General features: G+C 41.0%; 1 protein-coding gene across 1 annotated transcript in view; it reads right to left on the bottom strand.

Moving 5' to 3' along the window:
• The window catches only part of MICU2 (mitochondrial calcium uptake 2), a 103718-nt gene extending 85466 nt beyond the window's left edge, over window positions 1-18252 (bottom strand). Inside the window, exon 1 of the mRNA XM_010335808.3 lies at window positions 17999-18252. Coding sequence (XP_010334110.2) covers window positions 17999-18208 — 210 coding nt within the window. The 5' untranslated portion in view covers window positions 18209-18252. The remainder of the gene's footprint in view (window positions 1-17998) is intronic.
• Between the last annotated feature and the right edge of the window lie 3260 nt (window positions 18253-21512).

Here is a 21512-nt window from a genome sequence, read left to right as displayed (position 1 = left end):
AGAGAAAAATGTGTCTCTGGAACATATACTACTGATTGTCTTCCTTGCATTGCGATGGTTTCCTTGTTAAAGCCAGTGCTTCCTCAATCACTATTTTCTGGCTTGCCATTGAAGGATGTTATACTTGGTATGTCTAAGTTTAAGAACTACTAGGACAGTGAAATCTTTCATATATACTTCAACTTATGGAGGCAGCTGGATCAGTTATCATCTGATAATTAAATGAGCCTTTGGGAGGTGCTCGGCCGTTTATTGTTTTTTCTTTGCAGTAGGGCAGTCACAACTCCACCTATGGGCTCCCGCTAAAGCAACAGTCAAAGCCGTACTTCTCCTATCACGGAAAGAGCAGTTCCCTGACCTGGAATTCAGCCCTCCAGCATTCCAAGCATTCCAGAACTTCCCAGGACTGTGGCTGAATGGATGCAGAGCCATACTGAAAATGTGCTGATTTGATCTGGTTTCTTAATTGGGCAATTACGGCCAAGTTAAACTGAAAAGGTTTTTGTTCTTAAAACACTCAACAGTGTAATGTAATCTCCTGGATTTTGTTTTGGAGACTAGCCCTTGCCTCATCTTCTTGCTCTCCAGTGTCCTGTCACCTGTATTTAATCTCCTACATTTTTAGAAATGTAGAAATCAACCTGTTTACAACTTCTTACTGTATATAATCTTCTAATTGTATATACTAGTGAATGAGAAGAATGACAATTCCAAACAGTAGATGTGCTGCATTATTCATATTTTGCTTTGAAACATCTGGAACAGTTTGTGGAAACACATTGTGCTTTCATATTTAAGGTTCATTTTGCCTAATTCTAAAAATGGTTTGCATTTCCAGGGTACATACAGCTGAGTGATGAGAGACTCAGGACAAAGATGCCTATGATCGTAAGGTATCAAGTTTCTAGTACAAAACACAAAGCAAATAATATCCATGTGGATAAATTTAAGATTTTATATCGACTTATTTCCTTGGAAATAAGGTATGCATGTAGAGTTCAACTTTTATTCCATACACCACATATCTATGGAACTTTCATAGATGTCTATGAAAATTTTAGGGCCAGGCTATACTTAAAAATATGATTCATTAAATATTATTTTTATATTGAAATTACTCTGAAAACATTTAATAATCTTATTTATGAAGGGTTATTGAGAGGATATATTTACTACTGATTTACTCTACCAATTTGCCACTTTTTAAACTATACATAAAACATTTAAATTCATATACTGCTACTATCAGTGGCTTATATTTATGCACTGTTGTAATTCATAAAACTCTAAAATTCACAGTAACAGAAGCGTAATTTGTATATATTATCTACTAAAACACATGGTTTATAGAACAAGAACAGACAGTAATATTTAGATTCCACTAAACAATATACACGCAAAAGAAAAGGTTAAATATGCTTTTGTTTTTATATTACAATTTGTTCTTCTTTCCTCCTTGGCCTCCCAGAAAAGTCACTCCATCGATTTACAGTAGGATCGTTAAGTACTGTCCTATTATACGAGGAAGGAAAGTAAGACAACCTCTCATTCATGCAGGACAAATAGTTATGCCAAAAGCACAAATTACATGTAAGTACAGGGTATAACTTTGTCATCTCTCTTTTCATAATCTAGCCATTTACACACTTTGATTTGTGACTTCCATTTAGGTTTATTAACATCAAAGCTTTGTCATCACTTACCTGTTTCTACAGACATATTTACCTGAGGCAATAAAGTATAAAAACTTCTTTGCATTCTTGCTTTACTGTTGCAAGAAAGCTTTAGTTTTCACTGGGATTACAATGTTTCATGGTTATTAAACTTCTGTACGTTGCTATAAAGTTTACTGTCCTTGCTGTACCAATTTTACATGCAGTATCATTAAACTAATGCACTGCACACAAATATACTAGCAGTACACTCCAATAAGTTCCAATTTTACCTATTGTTAATGTCCTATTAACATCTTTTTTTCTTTTTCACAAAAATAATCAATACAAATTATGGTCAAACAGGTTGAAATAAAAGAAAGCTATGCCAATTTAATTTTCTGATTATAGCAAATTAAAATAGATCCATCTTATTAACTACATTGAGTGTTTACAATACTCACTGACATGCAAAAAAAAAGGAGACTCTACGTCTCATGAAACTGCAAATTCACTTCCTAAGTTATTAAAAATATAGTTGTTTAAACACACCAGTCCACATTTCTTGCTTTTATTTAAAATTTGTAACCATCTCTTTTAGTCAGATTGTACTCACAAAATAAAAAATGAGTTCAAAATATGAATTTAAATAGCATCAAAGAAAAGCAAACCATCTTTGGTATTCTCTATTTTAGAATTTTAATGAGATTTTTAAATTTAATGCCCAATATATTACCTGTATTAAACTCAAATACCAAGGTTTATGAAAAGCATTTTTTAGGTAACAGTTTACAGAAACATTAAAAAACCCCAATTAGCTGACTCACTAGAAGAAAGCCATTAGAAGTTTGTGGCAATTGGTCCTATATTCATTGTAATTGTTCTATCTCACGGTTAAGGTTCACAGCTTTGTAAATTATCCCTTCTTCCGCTAACTATCTGGGTTATCTGCTGCAGTAGCAGATTACAGATCCCTCTGATGTGGTCCGTATTTCCCAGAATCTACTTCTTTATTTTTTTTTAATTTATTTTTATTTTTATTTTTTTGAGACGGAGTTTCGCTCTTGTTACCCAGGTTGGAGTGCAATGGCGCGATCTTGGCCCACCGCAACCTCCGCCTCCTGGATTCAAGCAATTCTCCTGCCTCAGCCTCCCGAGTAGCTGGGACTACAGGCACGTGCCACCATGCCCAGCTAATTTTTTTTTTTTTGTATTTTTAGTAGAGACGGGGTTTCACCATGTTGACCAGAATGGTCTCCATCTCTTGACCTCGTGATCCACCCGCCTCGGCCTCCCAAAGTGCTGGGATTACAGGTGTGAGCCACCGCGCCCGGCCTACTTCTTTATTTTTCAGAGCAGTTCACCATCAGGTTTTTTGTTTGTTTGGTTTTTGAGATGGAGTCTTGCTCTGTCACCCAGGCTGTAGTGCAGTGGCACAATCTCGGCTCACTGCAACCTCCAGCTCCTGGGTTCAAGCGATTCTCCTGCCTCAGTCTCCTGAGCAACTGGGACTACAGGCGTGTACCACCAATCCTGGCTATTTTTTTTTTCTCTTTTTCTTGTAGAGAAGAGTTCTTGCTATATTGTCCAGGCTGGCCTTGAACTCCTTGCCTCAAGTAATCCTCCCACCTTGGCCTCCCAAAGTGCTGGGATTACAGGCGCGAGCCAACAAACCTAGTGTGTTACAGTATATCTTTTAGTCTTCTTTATGGCTTATGTTTATTACTCTCATTTTTCTCTCTATTTAAAAATTCTAACTTACAGTAGCATTTTTCTAAGTCACTTTAAATCTTTCCAGTACCAAGGTCAGCATAAATATACAAACATTCAAATATATATAGAAAAGTGATTCAATAAAGTTGGTGAGAGAAGATGCCTAATTTTGTTTTCCTAGGAGCTGCTTTTCCAGGGATCTTCTTCCCTCTTTCCCATTATTTGCCTGACATTTCAGAGTATAAGCTACTATATCCTAGGAAAATGACGTCATTTTATACATCAAAGCTAAAAGCTCTCCTCTCTCAGATCAGTTAATCAAGACTTGGCTGTACCCTTTCTTCTTTCCTCCCTGTTGCCAGGGACGACAGGAGAAGAGTACCAAGTGTTCAAGGCACCGACTTTTAGGAGACTGGTTACATATGGGGCGATTGAGTATCAAAATAAATGGGAACACTGAGAAAATGGGAAACCATGAGTCGGCCTATAATCCTGTAGATATAAATGAATAATGAGTAAACAGTGGAGAGAAAGCCTTATAAAGCCACAAAATTATTTCCCCACAAAATACTTATTAATTAATGAGTACAAAGTACTTATTAAGTTTTCAGTGAAGAAACTTGGCAGATGTCTTTTTACTATATGATAAAAGTAATGGTAATTACTACTGGTAGAAATCTAATTTGTGTATCTCCTAATACGATGCATTGAAAAGAACACAGTATGGCTTTAATGGTATTTGTGATAAAAGTGCATACATCATGAGGAAACATCAACCAAACCTAAATTAAGGAACATTTTGGAAAGTAGCCACTACTCAGTCATAGGTGAAAATGCTTTAAAACTGCAAATGCAAGTAGGCATAGGAAAAATATGAATGGATTATAGATGGACGGAAAGGCACACTGATTTTGAACTGAATTAAGCCATTTTAAGCACAGCTTTAGCTGGACACTCTTACTATTCATTCAACCACTGACTTACTCGGTTAACAGTTGTTTATTAGGACCTACCATGAAATAGGGACTATACTAAGTATTAGTAAAATGATAATAAAAGCTAAATAGTCAGGTATAAGTACTTTAAGATGGTAGTTATAAGAACTAAAAGCTAAATGTGCACTTAAAGTAGATGAAATTTCAGTGAATACTCAATCTTGATTTTTCTTTTTTGATACATTCAAATAAGTGAGACTTAGAACTGCACAACTGGAGGCATCCTGCTTTGTCTGGACATAAAGATATCCAAATTAAATTTATTAAGTAAATAATATCAAATTTAACATTTATAATTAATTCCTATAACAGAATTAACTATATAAACAATTATATAAAATTAATCTAAACATGTCAACTAAGCTTTTGGAATACAAAAAAATACATTGTATTTTTTTTTTTGTATTTTTGTATTTTGTATTTTTTTTTTCTTGAGAAAAGCCTTACATCCAAATTCCAGGCAAGTTATAGAAAAAAGAAAAATATTAAGAAGACTTAAGACTTCTAAGCCAGTCTTGATATCTACTTAAAAAGACCCCTAATATCATTTATTAATCTTCAAACTATCTTTAGTTTATCTGCCATAATTTCAATGCAGTGACAAAATGGCATCTTTTCTTGACCACTCAGCTTGTTCTGCCTTTCTCTTGATCCCTGGGGAAATCACCTTCTGATGTGAGGGTATGATCTCCTGTCATGTTTCTTTTAAAGCAACTTTTATGGTAGTTCATCAGCTTGTGGCAACATTAACTCCAATCTTTACATGGTGTTCTCCCTGTGTGTGCATCTCTCTGTCTACATTTCCCCTTTTTATACGGACATTAGTCACATTAGATTAGGGGCCAACCTATTCCATATGATCTCATATTAACTAACACATCTGCAATCATCTTATTTCCAGAGAAGGTCACATACTGTGCTAATAAGGGTTAAGACTTCAATGTATGAATTTTGAGGGGGATGCAATTCAACTCATTAACAGTCCGCCCTCCGTTACTCCCAAATTCATGTCCTCCTCACATCCCAACAAATCTCCATAAGGTTTAATCATTCCAGCATCAACTCTAAGTCCAAAAATCTTACTAAGGCCCAAATCTTTCATTAAGATCAGTTATGAGTGAAATTCTACTCCTTCTGTAAGGCTGTGACATGAGGTAACAAATTAACTGCTTCCAAAATACAATGGTAAGAAAGGAATAGGATAGACACTCCTATTCCAAAAGGCAGAAATTGGAAGGAAAATAAGAGGCCACAGATTCCAAGCAAGTCTGAGGTGCTCTTTGACTTATGATGAGGTTAAGTCCTGATAAATAAATCGCAAATTGAAAATATTGTTAAGTAGAAAATGCATTTAATCCACCTAACCTACCATACATCATAGCCTAGCCTAGGCTACCCTTAACATGCACAGAACACTTAATGTTGAGGCTACAGTTGGGTAACACAGTACACTGTAGAGTATTGGTGTTTATCCCCCCAACTGTGTGTCTGATTGGAAGATGCAGCTCACTGCTGCTACCCAGCATCGAGAAAACAGTATCACATCAGATATTGCTAGCCCAGGAAATAATCAAAATTCAAAATCTGAAGTATGGTTTCTACTGAATGTGTATTGCTTTCACACCAAAGTCAGACAGTCTGAATCTGATGCTCATCCTCTGGGCCTACCAGGTAGTGACCCCAACCTTAGGGTCACTCTTCCCTTTACTTGAAAGGCAACAGACTAACAGCCTGTGGACTCCCAGAAGTCCCACAGCCTTCTTTCATTTCATCCCTTCTCTATCCGCTTCAGCAGTTCTGAGATGGGTGTCTGGATCCATGAGTCACACTACATCTCTTCAGCAAACAGGTGCCCAAACACAGTCTTCTGTGTTATCTGCAGAGCATACTTTCTCATTTTCTTGCAAGATGGACAGGCCAAGAATTTGTCAAACCTTTACATTCTGGTTCCTTTTTGGGTAATGATTCCTTCTTTATCTCACCACTCACACTTTACTATGTGCAACAAGGAAAACTAAGGCCACGCCTTCAACACTTGGCTTAGAAACTGCCTTTGCTAAATATCCAATTTCATCATTAACAAATGCTACCTTCAGCCTCCACCCATTACCATTCCACAATTCCAAACCTATTTCCACATTTTTAGGTATCTGTCACAGCAGCACACCACTTCCCAGGACCAATGTCTATATTAGTCAGTGTTCTCCAAAGAGAACCAAGAGAAGATACGTATATCCATCTCTCCCTCACCTCAGAACAAGACACACACACACACACGTGCACACACACACATCCAAGTGGGGAGAGGGAAACAGAAGGAGAAAGAGATACTTAAGGAACTGGTTCAACTGCAGGGGTTGGCAAGTCCAAAATCCACGGGGCAGGCTAGCAGGCTAGAATTTGGGTAAGAGTTCACACTGCAGTCTTGAGTCTAAAATCTGCAGGGAGGTTGGTTTCTATGATGCAGTCTAGAGGCCAAATTCCTTCTTCTTCAGGAAATCTCTGTCTTTGCTTTTAAAGCCTTCACTGAGTGGATGGGACCTACACATATTATGGAGTGCTATCTGCTTTACTCAGTTTAGTGATTAAAATGTTAATCACATTAAAAAAATACTCTCAAAGTTACATCTTGACTGGTGATTGATCATATAGCTGGGCACTACTGCCTAGCCAAGTTGACACATAGTATTGACCATCACATTGACCTCATGACTTCCCTGCCATCATTAATGATATCTATCTTAAAAATATAAAAATTATGGTTTCAACAATGTCTTATAACCTTATTGTTTTTCACAATGAAAATATCCTAAACCTCAATTCCTATACCAAATTAGCAGGAATTTTATACAGAGCAAACAGTAAATAATGGCAAGCAAAATCTCCAGTGGGGAGTAGGTCAAACTATTTTCAAACTATGGAATGTTTATCCAACTAACATTTTGCCTAAATGCCAAGCTCTTGGCTAAAAAGCGCACTTTTATTGAGTTTTTAAGTTCCTTGAGGATAACTGCAGAAACAAAAGGGACAAATTGGATCATATAAACTGCCCATATATCATGAGCACTGCATATAATGCAAGCATGAAAATCCTTATGGCAGGGCCAAGATGATCAACTAGAAGCAGCAGTGTTCAGAGGCTCCCACTGAAAAAACCCATAACAGGCCTGTGAATCCTTCACCAGCAACCAAGGTATCCAGGTTCTCTCATCAAAATTGACTAGAAGGCTGGCGTGACCCATGGAGAGAAGCAAGAGCTGTGTGGTGGGACGGCCCACCTGAGAGCCACATGGGGAAGAGGAACCCCCACCCCTCAGCCAAGGGAGGCAATGAGACAGCATGCTACCCAGCCGGGGAAACTGTGCTTTTTCCACGAAACGGTGCAACAGTGCATCGGAAGATGAAGATCCCACGTGCAAACCCACACCTCAGGCCTAGCGTCCCAACCCCAGAACGGGCAGATTCTTACAGCCTCTCAGCTAGAATCTGCTTAAGTTTACTTCCCAGGGGGAAGGGAGACCAACACTGGCTTTGGCAGCCTGTAGTCTAAGCTGTTTGAGCTCCTTGGAGGAGTGACAGCAGCCAGCACTGGGACCTGCAACTGCAAAACACTCTAAGCTCCCTGGACGGGGGAAGGGTGGCATACATGTCTATAGCTCTAGGGCTGTGTTTCTCCCCTGCTGGAGCCAGGGAGGCTTGATGGTTTGGTCCCAAGACTTGTCCCAAAGCACAACACACCGGCTGTGGCAGTCTGCAGTCAGAGTGCCTCTTCAGGCCTAACCCTGACCCATCCTTCATGGGGCAAGGTTTCCCTGCAGGATCTCCAGTAACTCCAGCCAGAGGCTCAGGGTCAGAATTTGGATCTCCCTGGGCCTGAGCCCCTAAAGGGAGAAGTGACAGCAATCTCTGCATACCAGCTGACTTAGCCTCTCCTCGTTAGTTCTGAAGAATGTGAGCAGCCCAGATGAGTGGGTTTCCCCCCAGTGAAACACTTTCTACAAGGGACAAAATGCTTCATTAAGTGGGTCCTGCTCCCCATGCCACCCAACTGGGTGAAACCCTCCAACAAAGGTTGTCAGATACCCTATACAGGAGTGATCCTACTGGCCATCAGGTTGTACTCTGGGAGGCCAAGTTGGGTAGATCACGAGGTCAGGAGTTTGAGACCAGCCTGGCCAAAATGGTGAAACCCCATCTCTACTAAAAACACAAGACCTAACACCATTAAAACCCTAGAAGAAAAGCTAGGCAAAACTTTTCAGGACATAGGCATAGGCAAGGACTTCATGACTAAAACACCAAAAGCATTAGCAACAAAAGCCATAATAGGCAATATTAAACCCCAGAGCTTATGTACAGCAAAAGAAACAATCATTAGAGTGAACCGGCCCAAGAGAATGGGAAAAAAATTTTTGCAATCTACCCATCTGACAAAGGGCTATATTCAGAATCTACAAAGAACTAAAACAGATTTACAAGAAAAAAACAAACAAACCCATTCGAAAGTGGGCGAAGGATATGAACAGACACTTTTCCAAAGAAGACATTTATGAGGCCAACAAACATATGAAAAAATGCTCATCATCAATGGTCATTAGAGAAATGCAAATCAAAACCACACTGAGATATCATCTCACGCCAGTTAGAATGGAGATCATTAAAAAATCAGGAGACAGTAGATGCTGGAGAGGATGTGGAGAAATAGGAATGCTTTTTACTACTGTTGCTAAGAGTATAAAATAGTTCAACTATTGTGGAAGACAGTGTAGAGATTCCTTAAGGATCTAGAACCAGAAATACCATTTGACCCAGCAATCCCACTAATGGGTATATACCCAAAGGAATATAAATCATTCTACTACAAAGACACATGCACATGTATGTTTATTGCAGCACTAATCACAATAGCAAAGACATGGAACCAACCCAAATGCTCATCAATAATAGACTGGATAAAGAAAATGTGGTACATTTATGCCATAGAATACTATGCAGCCATAAAAGGGGAGGAGATCAGGTTCTTTCCAGAGACATGGATGAAGCTGGAAGCTATGATCCTCAGTAAACTAACACAGGAACAGAAAACCAAACACCACATGTGACTGTCACTCCATATAAGTGGAAGCTGAACACTGAGAACCCATGAATACAGGGAGGGGAACCACACACACCAGGGCCTGTTAGGGGGTGGAGAGTGAGGGGAGGGAACTTAAGAAGATGGGTCAATAGGTGCAGCAAACTACCATGGCACACATATCCCTATGTAACAAACCTGTAAGTTCTATATGTATCCCCCCACCTTTTTTTTGGAATAAAGAAAAAACAACTAAAGACAAAATTAGAGACTTTAATGTAAGAATAGAAACTAGAAGCTTAAAAAAAGAGAAAGAAATCTTTAACCTGTACCATTACAGTAGTCAGTTGGCGGTTTCCCTGCTTCTTGAAACCCAGGTAAAACTCTCTAGAACTGTATACCAGTTACCAATTTACCAGCTAAAATCCACACTTCTTTGCTTGGTAATACTAGAGCTAGACTCTGTAAGTTCTCCTTTGTCAGCTGGGAAAGCTCTGTTCATAGAGGGTATGGGAATGACACTGCAAGATAGCAGAGGCAAAAAGGCACTTTTCTCTCAGGTCTCAGTCTACCTTTTGTTACTCAGAACTGGGGCCCCTCACAGACCAGCCAGAACCATTTCCAATTAGCTCTGGTAGGCAGATACAGTGACTTCAGCTGCACCTTTGGGACACACTGGTTGTTGGCTTCCAAATAGCTTTAATGAACAGCTTCCATGACAGCTCCAGGGGCCCTTAGGTCACACACAACCCACTAGGCTGCAGTTATTAGTTACTCCAGGGTGCCACCTCTGCAGTAGCTCCAAGCCAGGACCTCCGGCCACATTCTCCCACCCAGCAGGTCAATACTATAGACTAGTTCCAGCCTACTCAACCCTTCCACCAATGGCAGGCTCCTTCTACAGACTAGCTATGGCCTGTGCCATTTGGCAAGTTTCTTCAGCAGCAGCAGGCTTTACTTGGGATAGGCACAGCCTCTTGAAAGAGGGTGAGTCTCCGCTTTGGGGATGGAGGGGGGATACTTCTCCCAAGTCTTCAGGTCCTTCATGGTCCACTCTCTTCAGACTAAAGGCAGTAGCTACTTTTTGACATCTGCTACTTCTGGACTGTGTGAGTGTTACTCCCTTAGTATCAATCACCTTTTACTACTTTTTTTTTTTTTTGAGACGGAGTTTCGCTCTTGTTACCCAGGCTGGAGTGCAATGGCACAATCTCGGCTCACCGCAACCTCTGCCTGCTGGGTTCAGGCAATTCTCCTGCCTCAGCGTCCTGAGTAGCTGGGATTACAGGCATGTGCCACCATGCCCAGCTAATTTTTTGTATTTTTTTTTTAGTAGAGACGGGGTTTCACCATGTTGACCAGGATGGTCTCGATCTCCTGACCTCGTGATCTACCTGCCTCGGCCTCCCAAAGTGCTGGGATTACAGGCTTGAGCCACCACACCCGGCTCTTTTACTACTTTTTTACATTAAATTTCCTTCTTGAAATTACTGATTTCTGTCTCCTCATTGGACTCTGACAGAGATATATCCTATCTTTAATTTCACAATCTATGAATATTCAAAACCCTTCCAGGAGTGTTGCTAAGAACTGAGGCAATGGAGGTACTTACATTCTCCATGTGTCCTCTTTTGATATTCACTTTCATTTAGTGATACTTCTGCTTAAACCATGGGAGCTTTGCGTAACTCTATTCAAGCATTTGTGAATTTGCTAGACTTAAGATGGGCTGAAAGAAGGAGAGATCTTAAGACCATACAGAGTAGTCTTTCCAATCTTGTCCTTCCTTCTCCCTCTATCTTCACTCCCAGTACTCACTTCCTCCCACATTTCTTTATATGCTTCAAATTCTTCTGCTTGAATGATGCAAAGCAGTTTTCTCTTACCCCTGAAGCCTAGGTCAGCAACATTCAGGTTCTTATGGGGCTTGCTCTCTACCTCAAAACTGAGTATGTAAACCAAAACCATTCTCTCACTAAGAGGATTTTCAGCCAATTGTTAAGTTATACAGCTTGTTATATTTACATCTTCAGTTGGTGTTAAAATATGTAACATACATTTGACTATGATGAAAAATTAATTTATTAATATACTTGGTTTTTGCCATGTCAGGATTATTTTCCTAATTTAATTGCCTTGAGGTTTACCAGTTGAAGCATCTCAGTAACTGAAGTCAAAATGTAATTATCTTATTTAAATTCTAAAATGAATATTTGTTATTTTAAAGTGATATAGCAAAGGACAAAAGCTTGCTATATAAATGTTAATAATCTATATTAAAAATTCAATCTTATATGTAATAACAGGTTAAATGGACCCATCTTTAAACTTCAGAGAGAAAGGAATATCTATTAATAAAACATTATAGATGTCATCAATTAATTCACCCATTCAATAAACATTTACTGCACCTACTATGTGCCAGGCTTTTTTCTAGACCCTTGGAACATAACAGATTAGAGCAAAGTCTCTTATTTACTTATCTTTTCTACTGGGAATATGGCATGACATGTCTCTATGGCTCTAAGTATGTAATTAAATATATTTGGGACAGTTAGTAACTTAGCTGATTCTAACTATTTTTAGATATTGGTTGTCTAATATTTCTATAAATGCCAAGCAAACCAAAGATGGAGAAGGTCACTTTGTTATCTAATGCCTTTCAGTTCATTCATTCACTCTAGATAAACATTTATTATGTGCCAATAGATAACTTCGATTTTTCCAGGTACTAATAATACGGAGATGAAAAAGACAGGCCATTCTAGTGAGGGAAGACAAAATAAACACGTAGATAAAAGAATTTCAGAGAGTGATAAGCACTGAAAGAAAAGAAAAACTGCTAACAGAGAAAAGAGTTTTACATATTTATAAATATGAATGTAAATAAACATATCAAAGAATGTTTGATATGTTTTTGTATAATAAGTAATTTGGATTTATTTAGAATAAAAAATAATTTTACTTTTTAAACTGTAGTGGAAAATTTTTTTTTTTTGAGACAGAGTTTTGCTCTTGTTGCCCAGGCTGGAATGCCATGGAGTGATCTCAACTCATTGCAACCTCTGCCTCCTGGGTTCAAGTGATTCTCCTGCCTCAGCCTCCCAAGTAGCTGGGATTACCAGCATGCACCACCATGCCTGGCTAATTTTGTATTTTTAGTAGAGATGGGGTTTCTCCATGTTGGTCTGGCTGGTCTCGAACTCCTGACCTCAGGTGATCTGCCTGTCTCGGCCTCCCAAAGTGCTAGGATTACAGGCATGAGCCACTACGACTGGCTGTAGTGGAAAAACTTTCTATCGAAAAGCAAACAACAACAACAACAAATCTGTTATGAAGTCAAAAAAAAAGAAAACCTAAAGTATACAATATTACATATAATTTGGAAAGAAAATTTAGGGAATAAATGAAATATTCATGCAATTAACAAGTGAATAAGAACACATAAAATATCACTGTTGTCAACTGTGAACTATACTGTATTTTACTCAGCTTTGCTGTTTTTACTTTCCTTCTCCAGTTTTGAGCATTATTACAATGACTTAAAATAGTAACGGCGCCAGGTGTGGTGGCTCATGCCTGCAATCCCAACACTTTGGGAGGCGAAGGCGGCTGGATCACCTCAGGTCAGGAGTTTGAGACCAACGTATCTACTAAAAATACAAAAATTAGCTGGGCGTGGTGGCTTGCGCCTGTAGACCCAGCTACTAGGGAGGCTGAGGCAAGAGAATCACTTGAATCCGGGAGGTAGAGGTTGCAGTAAGCTGGGATTATGCCACTGTATTCCAGCCTGGGAAACACAGTAAGACTCCATCTCAGAACAAAAACGAAAACAAAAGCAAAAACAAACCAACAGTAATGGTTCAGAAAGCTTTACTTTTAGTCTGATCTTACATGCTGTTGAGTATCTACGCAGTGAAATGGAGGTTTGTTTTAATCAGTTTGGATTTATCAGTATATTATTCTAGCTTATAATAATAAAATACAATAATAACCACAACACAGGGGTCCCCAACCCAGTAACAGTTCATGGTCTGTTAGGAACAGGGCTACACAGTGGGAGGTGAGTGGTGGAGTGAAAGAGCATTACCGCCTGAGCTCCACTCCCTGTCAAATCAGCAGCAGCATTAGATTCTGATAGGAGTGCGAACCTATTGTGAACTGCACTCCTATGAGAATCTAACTAATGCCTGATGATCTGAGGTGCAACAGTTACATCCTGAAACCATCCCCACCTCGGCCAGTGGAAAAATTGTCTTCCACGAAACTAGTCCCCGGAGCCAAAAAGGTTGGGGACTGCTGCCCTAACACTTTCATTATTTAAATTCCTGCAGGAAAGAAATACTTTTACCCTTGCAACTCTAAGACTCTAGCTCCTAAACCTCCTTTCTCCATTGAAACAACTTTTTATAATTTCAAAAAATATATCAAGGTTTAAGAATGCAGCTATCCTTTCATAGCAGAATGGATTGAAACAACAGAGTAAGTCTGTCTCCTCCCTTCTATTATTTTGGATTTTACGTGTCTGAATCAAATACAACATTGTCATGGGAGTAATACTAAAATCTTAGAGAAGTTTTTTGAATATTCTGTTTTAAAAGCAGCAGTTTACCTAGACGTAACTGATGTGCTGACGTGATCTAAAACAAGTTCCACTAAGAATTTCTTTGTAGGAGGCACTATTTGGTTGCCCAGGTTTAACAATGAAATAGATACACTTGCAATTCAGAGTTTTTACTAATTTACCTTTTAAGTGTCTTTTGAATTTATCCACTTAATTTAGCGATCATCAACTCTCTCCTGAATTACCGCAACGGCTCCCTAAATGTAGTTCTCAATCCACTCCCTTTACTAAAGTCCCAATACTCCTTCCAAAGGTCAAAAACAAATTTGTGATATAGTATTACATGGACCTTTATGCATTAAATGACATGATATGGGGGCAGGTTTAAAAAGTGCTTCCATTTTGAAGAAGTGATACTCTGAGATGCTTATAACAACTATAATATGGTAGGAAAATATCTGAGAGTTCTGTCGATGACAAAGGCAGTTACTGGAATACCGCTGCTGCTTGTTGCCTACATTCATTAAATGAACTGAAAAAAACATTAAATTACATGTCAATGAAAACAAAAATGTAATCTTTTTTCTAAGTTCATGGATCCCCTAAATTTCATGCATGGATATATGGGGGTCCATGAGGGTTAAGAAATGCTGCCATGGCTCCCTACTGTGCTTAAGATAAAAAGTCCTGTCACATGGCTTAAGGGACACTTAATGATCTGATTCCCAGCCATTGCTCATACCTAGTTTGGAACCCCATTTTTGCAGCTCTTATTCTGCTGAGTCAAACTCTTACTTCCAGATCTCTATAAAGCTATTTCCTTTGCCTACAAAACTCTTCTTTTTCTCTTTGCCTGGCAAACTTGCAATCACCCTCCAGGTGTCAACCTACATAATAATTCCTTCAGGAAACTAAGACTGTGAGATGCTCTTCCATTATGCTTCCACAGCACCGACCACAGATCATTTATCACACTGTATTAAAATTGCCCTTCCCCAGTAAACAGTAAGCACATAAACTGTGTCTCTAATCCCTGCTCCTTGCATACTGTCTAGCATAGAGTAAGATTTCAATACTTGTGAAAGGAAGAAAGTAAAGACAAAAGGAAGTTTCCAATCTGTCCACTGTTTCATGACATGACATTCTACCCTTAATTCCTGATTGACCCTCACAAATGCAATCTGTTGGTCACAATGGGAACTGGTAAAGTGTAGGACTCCATTAATACAAATTCATATTTTTACTGGAAAAAGCACTTAGTGTAATGACTGAAATGAAGAACATAATCAATCACTATTATTACAGGGCCACATCAGGAAGATTTTACCAACTTGGAATACTAAGTAAGATAACTGTATTGGTGCAGAAAAAATTGTATTGTGATGAAACATTATTCATCACAAGCCAAAATTCTGGTACATATCTAGCTCAACTATGTACACCTGTCCCCAAAGTAGTGGTAGAGGAGGATTAACAGCCCCACCTCTTTGGGAAATGTATGAAAATCACTGAGGTGAAGGCAAAGTTTTCAAGCTATAGGTTCCTCTCAATCTTTCCTGTATTCAGCCACTGATGTTGAAAGACATGTCCACCGTGGTGGCACAAGGGTGAGAACCACTGTCTCCGTCCAACAGCAGATGAGGCAAATGCTGTGCCAACAGACCTTATAAAACAATTGATAATAAAATGGTAGAAGTTACAAAGATTAACGTTACAAAGCTTAAAGTTACAAGTTGCAGGGAAGGAGATTAAAGTTACAAAGCTGCAGGGAAGGAGAGCTGAGCGTTGGGAAGAGAATCCAAAATAACTACACAAGTGTGAATTTTTTAGTTAAGTCAGAGATTTCAAAGGAGAAAGACTAGAAGTGGGCCAGTGAAATCAGGATCTACAAAAGCTGCAGGGGGGTGAGTGGTATTTGGGGCTTGTTCCAAGAATAGTGAGTGAATCACTTTGGTGGGAAGGTGCCTGAGTAGCAGTAGGTCAGAGTGTGACTATAAAGGGCTCTGAATGACAACGTTTTAAAATGTGGATTTTACTCTCAGCAAAATGAGACATTAAGGCAGGCGTCTCCAAACTACGGCCGCATGCGGCCCCCTGAGGCCATTTATCCGGCCCCCCGCCGCACTTCAGGAAGGGGCACCTCCTTCATTGGTGGTCAGTGAGAGGAGCACAGTATGTGGCGGCCCTCCAACGGTCTGAGGGACAGTGAACTGGCCCCCTGTGTAAAAAGTTTGGGGACGCCTGCACTAAGGTTTCTAAAGAAGGTTACATTGTGTGGTTAAAGCACTTCTCCGGAGAAGATTAGCCTAAGGGTCTTAAAACAGGATGAATCAAGGGGAGAGAAAAAATGACGATGAATACACTAACCTGCTTGGCATGAGATTCACAAAAATGCTATAAAGACACTAGATGATATATCTTTTCATTATATATGTTTACATTACATTAATATAATTTATATTATAATCATTTATGTATTTATAAGGAATATCACTTGCCAATAATTTTAATTCACAAGGACTTCTTTTCTCTTTTTTGTTGTATCTGAATGTTCCTTGAGTTTTTTATTAGAAACACATAATGTAAATCTAACAAAGAAAATAATACTTTCAATTTTCAAAAAAGTTCATATGTAAAAACATTGCCTATAAAAATTTTAAAGTAGTACTCTTTCATATTTTCAAATGCGTTACATCACAACATTACTGATCTTGAAATAGGGAACTTGAATTTTATCTTTTTTTTTTGAGGTGGAGTTTGCTCTTGTCGCCCAGGCTGGAGTGTAATGGCTAGGTCTTGGCTCACTGCAACCTCCACCTCCAGGGTTAAAGCTGTTCTCCTGCCTCAGCGTCCTGAGTAGCTTGATTACAGGCGCCCGCCACCGCACCCAGTTAATTTTTTATATTTTTAGTAGAGACGGGGGTTTCACCACGTTGGCGAGGTTGGTCTCGAACTCCTGACCTCAGGTGATTCACCCGTCTAGGCCTCCCAAAGCCCTGGTATTACGGCCATCGCGCCCGGATGACTTAATAGAAGGAAGTTTTAGGAGCAATTTTTGCTTAGCACTTATTACGGTCCACTAAAGTACTACGGTTTATAATCATGCAATAGTGTTCTTTAAAGTTGCTAATAAAATCTGGAAATCATCAACAGGTTAATTTTTACGGCTGACACTTTCGTGACTTGAAAAAGCAAACTGGGCCGGACACAGTGGCTCACGCCTGTAATCCCAGCACTTTGGCAGGCCAAGGCGGGCAGATCACGAGGTCAAGAGATCCAGACCATCTGGCCAACAGAGTGAAACCCCGTCTGTACTAAAATACAAACATCAGCTGGGCATGGTGGTGTGCACCTGTAGTCCCAGCTACTCGGGAGGCTGAGGCAGGAGAACTGCTTGAACCCGGGAGGCGGAGGTTGCAGTGAGCCGAGACTGCGCCATTGCACTCCAGCCTGGCGCCTGGCGCCAGAGCAAGACTCTGTGCCTTAAAAAAAAAAAAGGCAATCTACAGAACTTCACCACGCTATCCAAAGAAGAGGTCGTAAAACGTTTAGTTATAAAGACTAACGAAAGTATATCCCAGAGGGGTACTGGACGCACAGCACCTGCGGATGTGAAGGCCACTTCACTGACCAGAGAGGGAGGAAGGGGCGAGGGCCGAGAGAGTCTGAATCAGGAGCCTTGAATTAAGACACACCCACACTCGTCACTACTACGTGAGTGCGGCCAGTGTGTCATCCGCACCGCGCGTTTTTCTAAGGGAGGCAAAATCTCCAGTCACCAGCCTCGAAGGTCCTCGGGGGGTTTGGGGGGCTCGGGGAAGGGGGCAGTCCAGGAAGGAGCGAGTCCCACCAGTCCCCAGGCGCCCCGGCTCGCAGCGACAACCCTGCCCCAGGCTCCGGGAGACGGCTAGAGCCGCCCAGTACCAAACCACTCCCAGTCAAGGGGCGTCAGGGGAGGGAGGAGCTTGGCTGCGGCTCGCAGAAAGAGTTCGCTCCGTACCTGGGGTGAGACGGGGAGGCTGCCCTCTCGCGCCGCGACATTCACGCGGCTGTGGTGCCAGGCCGCTCCTGCTCCTGCCACGGCCGCACCGGCCACTGCGGCTGCCAAGGAGCCGGGACGCGGCACAGCCCGTCGGCTGGCAGCGAGCCCGCGCCGCAGTCTTCCGCCCCAGGCCGCCAGCCGAGCGCCGCTCCCCGCAGCCGCCGCCATCTTTGCGGAAGCGCAGCTACGCGGCCCCTCTCCTCCTCCGCCGCCGCCGCGGCCCGGGGCCTGCGAACTCTCGCGAGATCCGACGCGCTTCCGCCTACCGGGCGTGCGCCGTAGGTGCGGCCGCTGAGGCGACGCTCGGAGCGGCGGGTAGCGGCCTTCGGTTCCGGGGCCCGCCTTCTGGGGCTGTGGGGATGGGATGACTGGAAGAGCATCCAACCAGTGTAACGTGGCTTACTAGTCCAAAGCAAGATAGTGCCCTCGATTGTGCGGGCCGGTTTCTCCTTTCCGTTTTTCACCTTGTGAGACCGGCAAACGTGTTTTGAAATAGTCACTTCCGCCTCTGGGTGGTTTTGAAACAGTCACTTCCGCCTCTGGGTGGTTTTGAAACTCACTTCCGCCTCTGGGTGGTTTTGAAATAGTCACTTCCGCCTCTGGGTGGTTGATGTCTTCCTACGCTTGTAGTCTTGACTGTTCTTTCATTTCTGCTAAAAGGACTAGCAGACACAGCCATTCTCTTTGTTTCAGGCACTCACTACTGGCTGAATACTGAATTTAAATTCAGTTTCAGCAAAGTGATGGTAGCTCTTACCCTACCCAAAACGGAAGTCGGAGACAGCGGCCCACCAGCCCCATGTCTCTGTCATGGGGACCCGGAGGTCTTCCCGAGTGCGGGCTTAGAAGGTCACCTCAGTCCTGGCTGTTCCATTGGTGACAAGTGGTGTAGCTGAGGCGGACGAGTTTGTTTTATTTAACAGCCTTCAATTCTCCATTCTTTGGTCTGCCCTTTTCCTGAGTAACTCTCTTTAATCAACTCTTTGTTCAGCCTCTGAAATGTCCCCGGCTATGAGAAGCTTTAGTTGGGCATGCAGTAACGGAGCCAACATCAAAGGGCCAAGACTCCTAATGACATAATGACTGCTGTCTACAAGTTTTGCACAAAACAAAACTTGAAGAGACAAAAGCCTGTCACACGAAATCTAATTGGATCATTCCATGGAAGTTCCGTGGATCACTTTGCTATTATCTGCCCTTAATCCTTGCTCCTTTTCTCTTAGCCTGCTTGTCTAAATTAATCTGCAGTTAAAGCTTTCTCACTTTCCCCTCAGTTGCGGGACTCACTTTCAGTGTGCCTTCCCAGGCAGGAAGTAGAGAGATGAGCCTCACTTCACAGACTTGTGAGCCAGACCTCAAGGTTTGAATCCTAGCTCTACCAGGATGATCATTGTGGTTTGGGGGAAATTATTTAATCTCTCGGAGTCTCAATTTTATTATTTGTAAATGATTCATGATTTGGGAGATGATCACTGCAATTTGGGGTAAGGTATTTTAATCTCTTTGAGTCTCAATTTTCTCATCTGTGAACAACCCTCTTACAGTTTGGGGTGGGGGAGCTAAATGAGATATTTTATGTAAAGTGGCTAGCCAAATGCCTGGCACTTGGTAGGCTCATGACAGATGAATGTTTACTGTGGTCAAGGTTTGGTTTACTCCTGCTCTGTGAACACAAATGAGCTTGACCGAATGTCCGTGATTTCAGGTCATTAGCCCATCTTAACCTGAGACTTTGCTGCTTTTTCATATCTAGCCTGACTTTGTCAACCTCTGATCTGTTTTTCACCTCTGCTAACTCTGGTAGCTCTTGGCACATGTCCTGCTTTTCTGGACTATTGACATCTAGCTTGTTTCTGTCCCCTGGTGATTATAGGACTTCTAGGATATGTTTGGACACCCTGGATGTCTTACTCTGTAGCCTATTCCTGCTTTCCAGAAACCACAGTCTTTACTTGTCTACTTCTAACTACCTGATTCACACAGTTCCTCTAGGTATTTAATGAAATCTGGGCTCTATTACTCAGTTATTGCCTCAAGCCCAAGGTAAGTTTAGATTTCTATTAAAACATGTGGCATATTTAAGAGCATTGTATTTCTCCCACAATTTGATATGCTTCTAGGTGAGATGTCTTCCTTTTCCCTGTTTCTCTAGCAACTAGCACAGTGTCCAACACATAATAGGCATTCAATGAATGAGTATATAAGTGAACAAATAAATGGCACAAATGAAACTCTGGGGTTCCCATTTTTGATGCTCTGGGCATCAAAAGTACAGAAATATATTACACCTTTGGTGTACTTTATTTTCAAAACAAAAGCTTTTTATTTTCTTTTGCTAAAATCTTTGAACCCACTTGGAAACCAGTGTAATTAGTTTTTTTTTTGTTTGTTTGTTTGTTTTTTAGATTTTCATTATGTGCCCAGGCCTCTAGAACTCTCACTTATAATTTAATGTATTCAAACTTTTCTTATGCAGAGGAAACAAATTCTTATAATAGAACCAATCTCTAGTCGAATAACCATTCTAAGTATGAAATCTTCCTTGGCAGCTGCTGGCATTTGTCTAAGCACATTGACTATATTGGTCGTTTTGGGCTCCAGCTTTGTTCATTTCTTCATCACCAGCTGTAAAGTCCTGGGCTGGGATGTATTTTCAACCATGCAGTTTATAAACCAATCCCCAAATGAGAAGCTGCTTCTAAAGCTATACAATGTATGCTGTTTTAAATAGCTGGACAAAAACAGAATGGAAGTACTGATTGTTACAAAGTATCATTCTCAACTCACTTACTCCTGCTCTTTTTTTCTGAAGGAAGAACAGAAGTGATATGTCAGAAAAACTGCTCTCAAGAAGCTTTATTTTCACTGGAGAAGCTAGGCTTGAATTTCAAAACAATTGTCTCTATTGCACTGTACAGAGGGGCAAGGGTGTGGTGGACTGACACAGACGGAAAAGCATCTAGGGAAGAGGAAAGACTTGATTTGGAACTTGCTGGGGTCTGAGGCAGGGTGAGAGCCTCGGGGAGGCTGCATACAGTGTGTGCGGACAGGCTTGGAGTAGAAGGGATAGCTATGGGGATTGGCTTGGAGTGTCCTGGGAGCCAGGCAGGGGCCACCCAATAATCTCCAGGCTATGAAACAGCTGTCAGCCCCCTTGTCCCTCTGCACATTTGTCACTGGGGCATTCATGCTTCTCTTCCAGCGTCCCCACCCACCTTGAGGCTGAGCTCCTCTTCTGAATCTCAGATGCTCTGCCAGTGTATTTCTTCTGCTTGCCCAGACAGTATCCTGGCCTTTCTTAGCCACTATCCACAGGCTTCTCCAAATTATTTTCCTTTTTACTGACAACAAAAACTTTGATTTCCTCTGGGTTACTGCTCTTGAACAAAAGAGGTCAACTAGTTTTTCTTACTGAAGATATTTACTCCTTTGTATTTCCATTTTAAAAGAAATGAACTCAAACACATCTTTG

The sequence above is a fragment of the Saimiri boliviensis genome, chromosome 16 (genome assembly GCF_048565385.1).
Source record: "Saimiri boliviensis isolate mSaiBol1 chromosome 16, mSaiBol1.pri, whole genome shotgun sequence".
Taxonomy (NCBI): Eukaryota; Metazoa; Chordata; class Mammalia; order Primates; family Cebidae; genus Saimiri; species Saimiri boliviensis.
The sequence above is the reverse complement of the archived record's forward strand: the minus strand, read 5'-3'. Positions and strand labels throughout refer to the sequence as shown.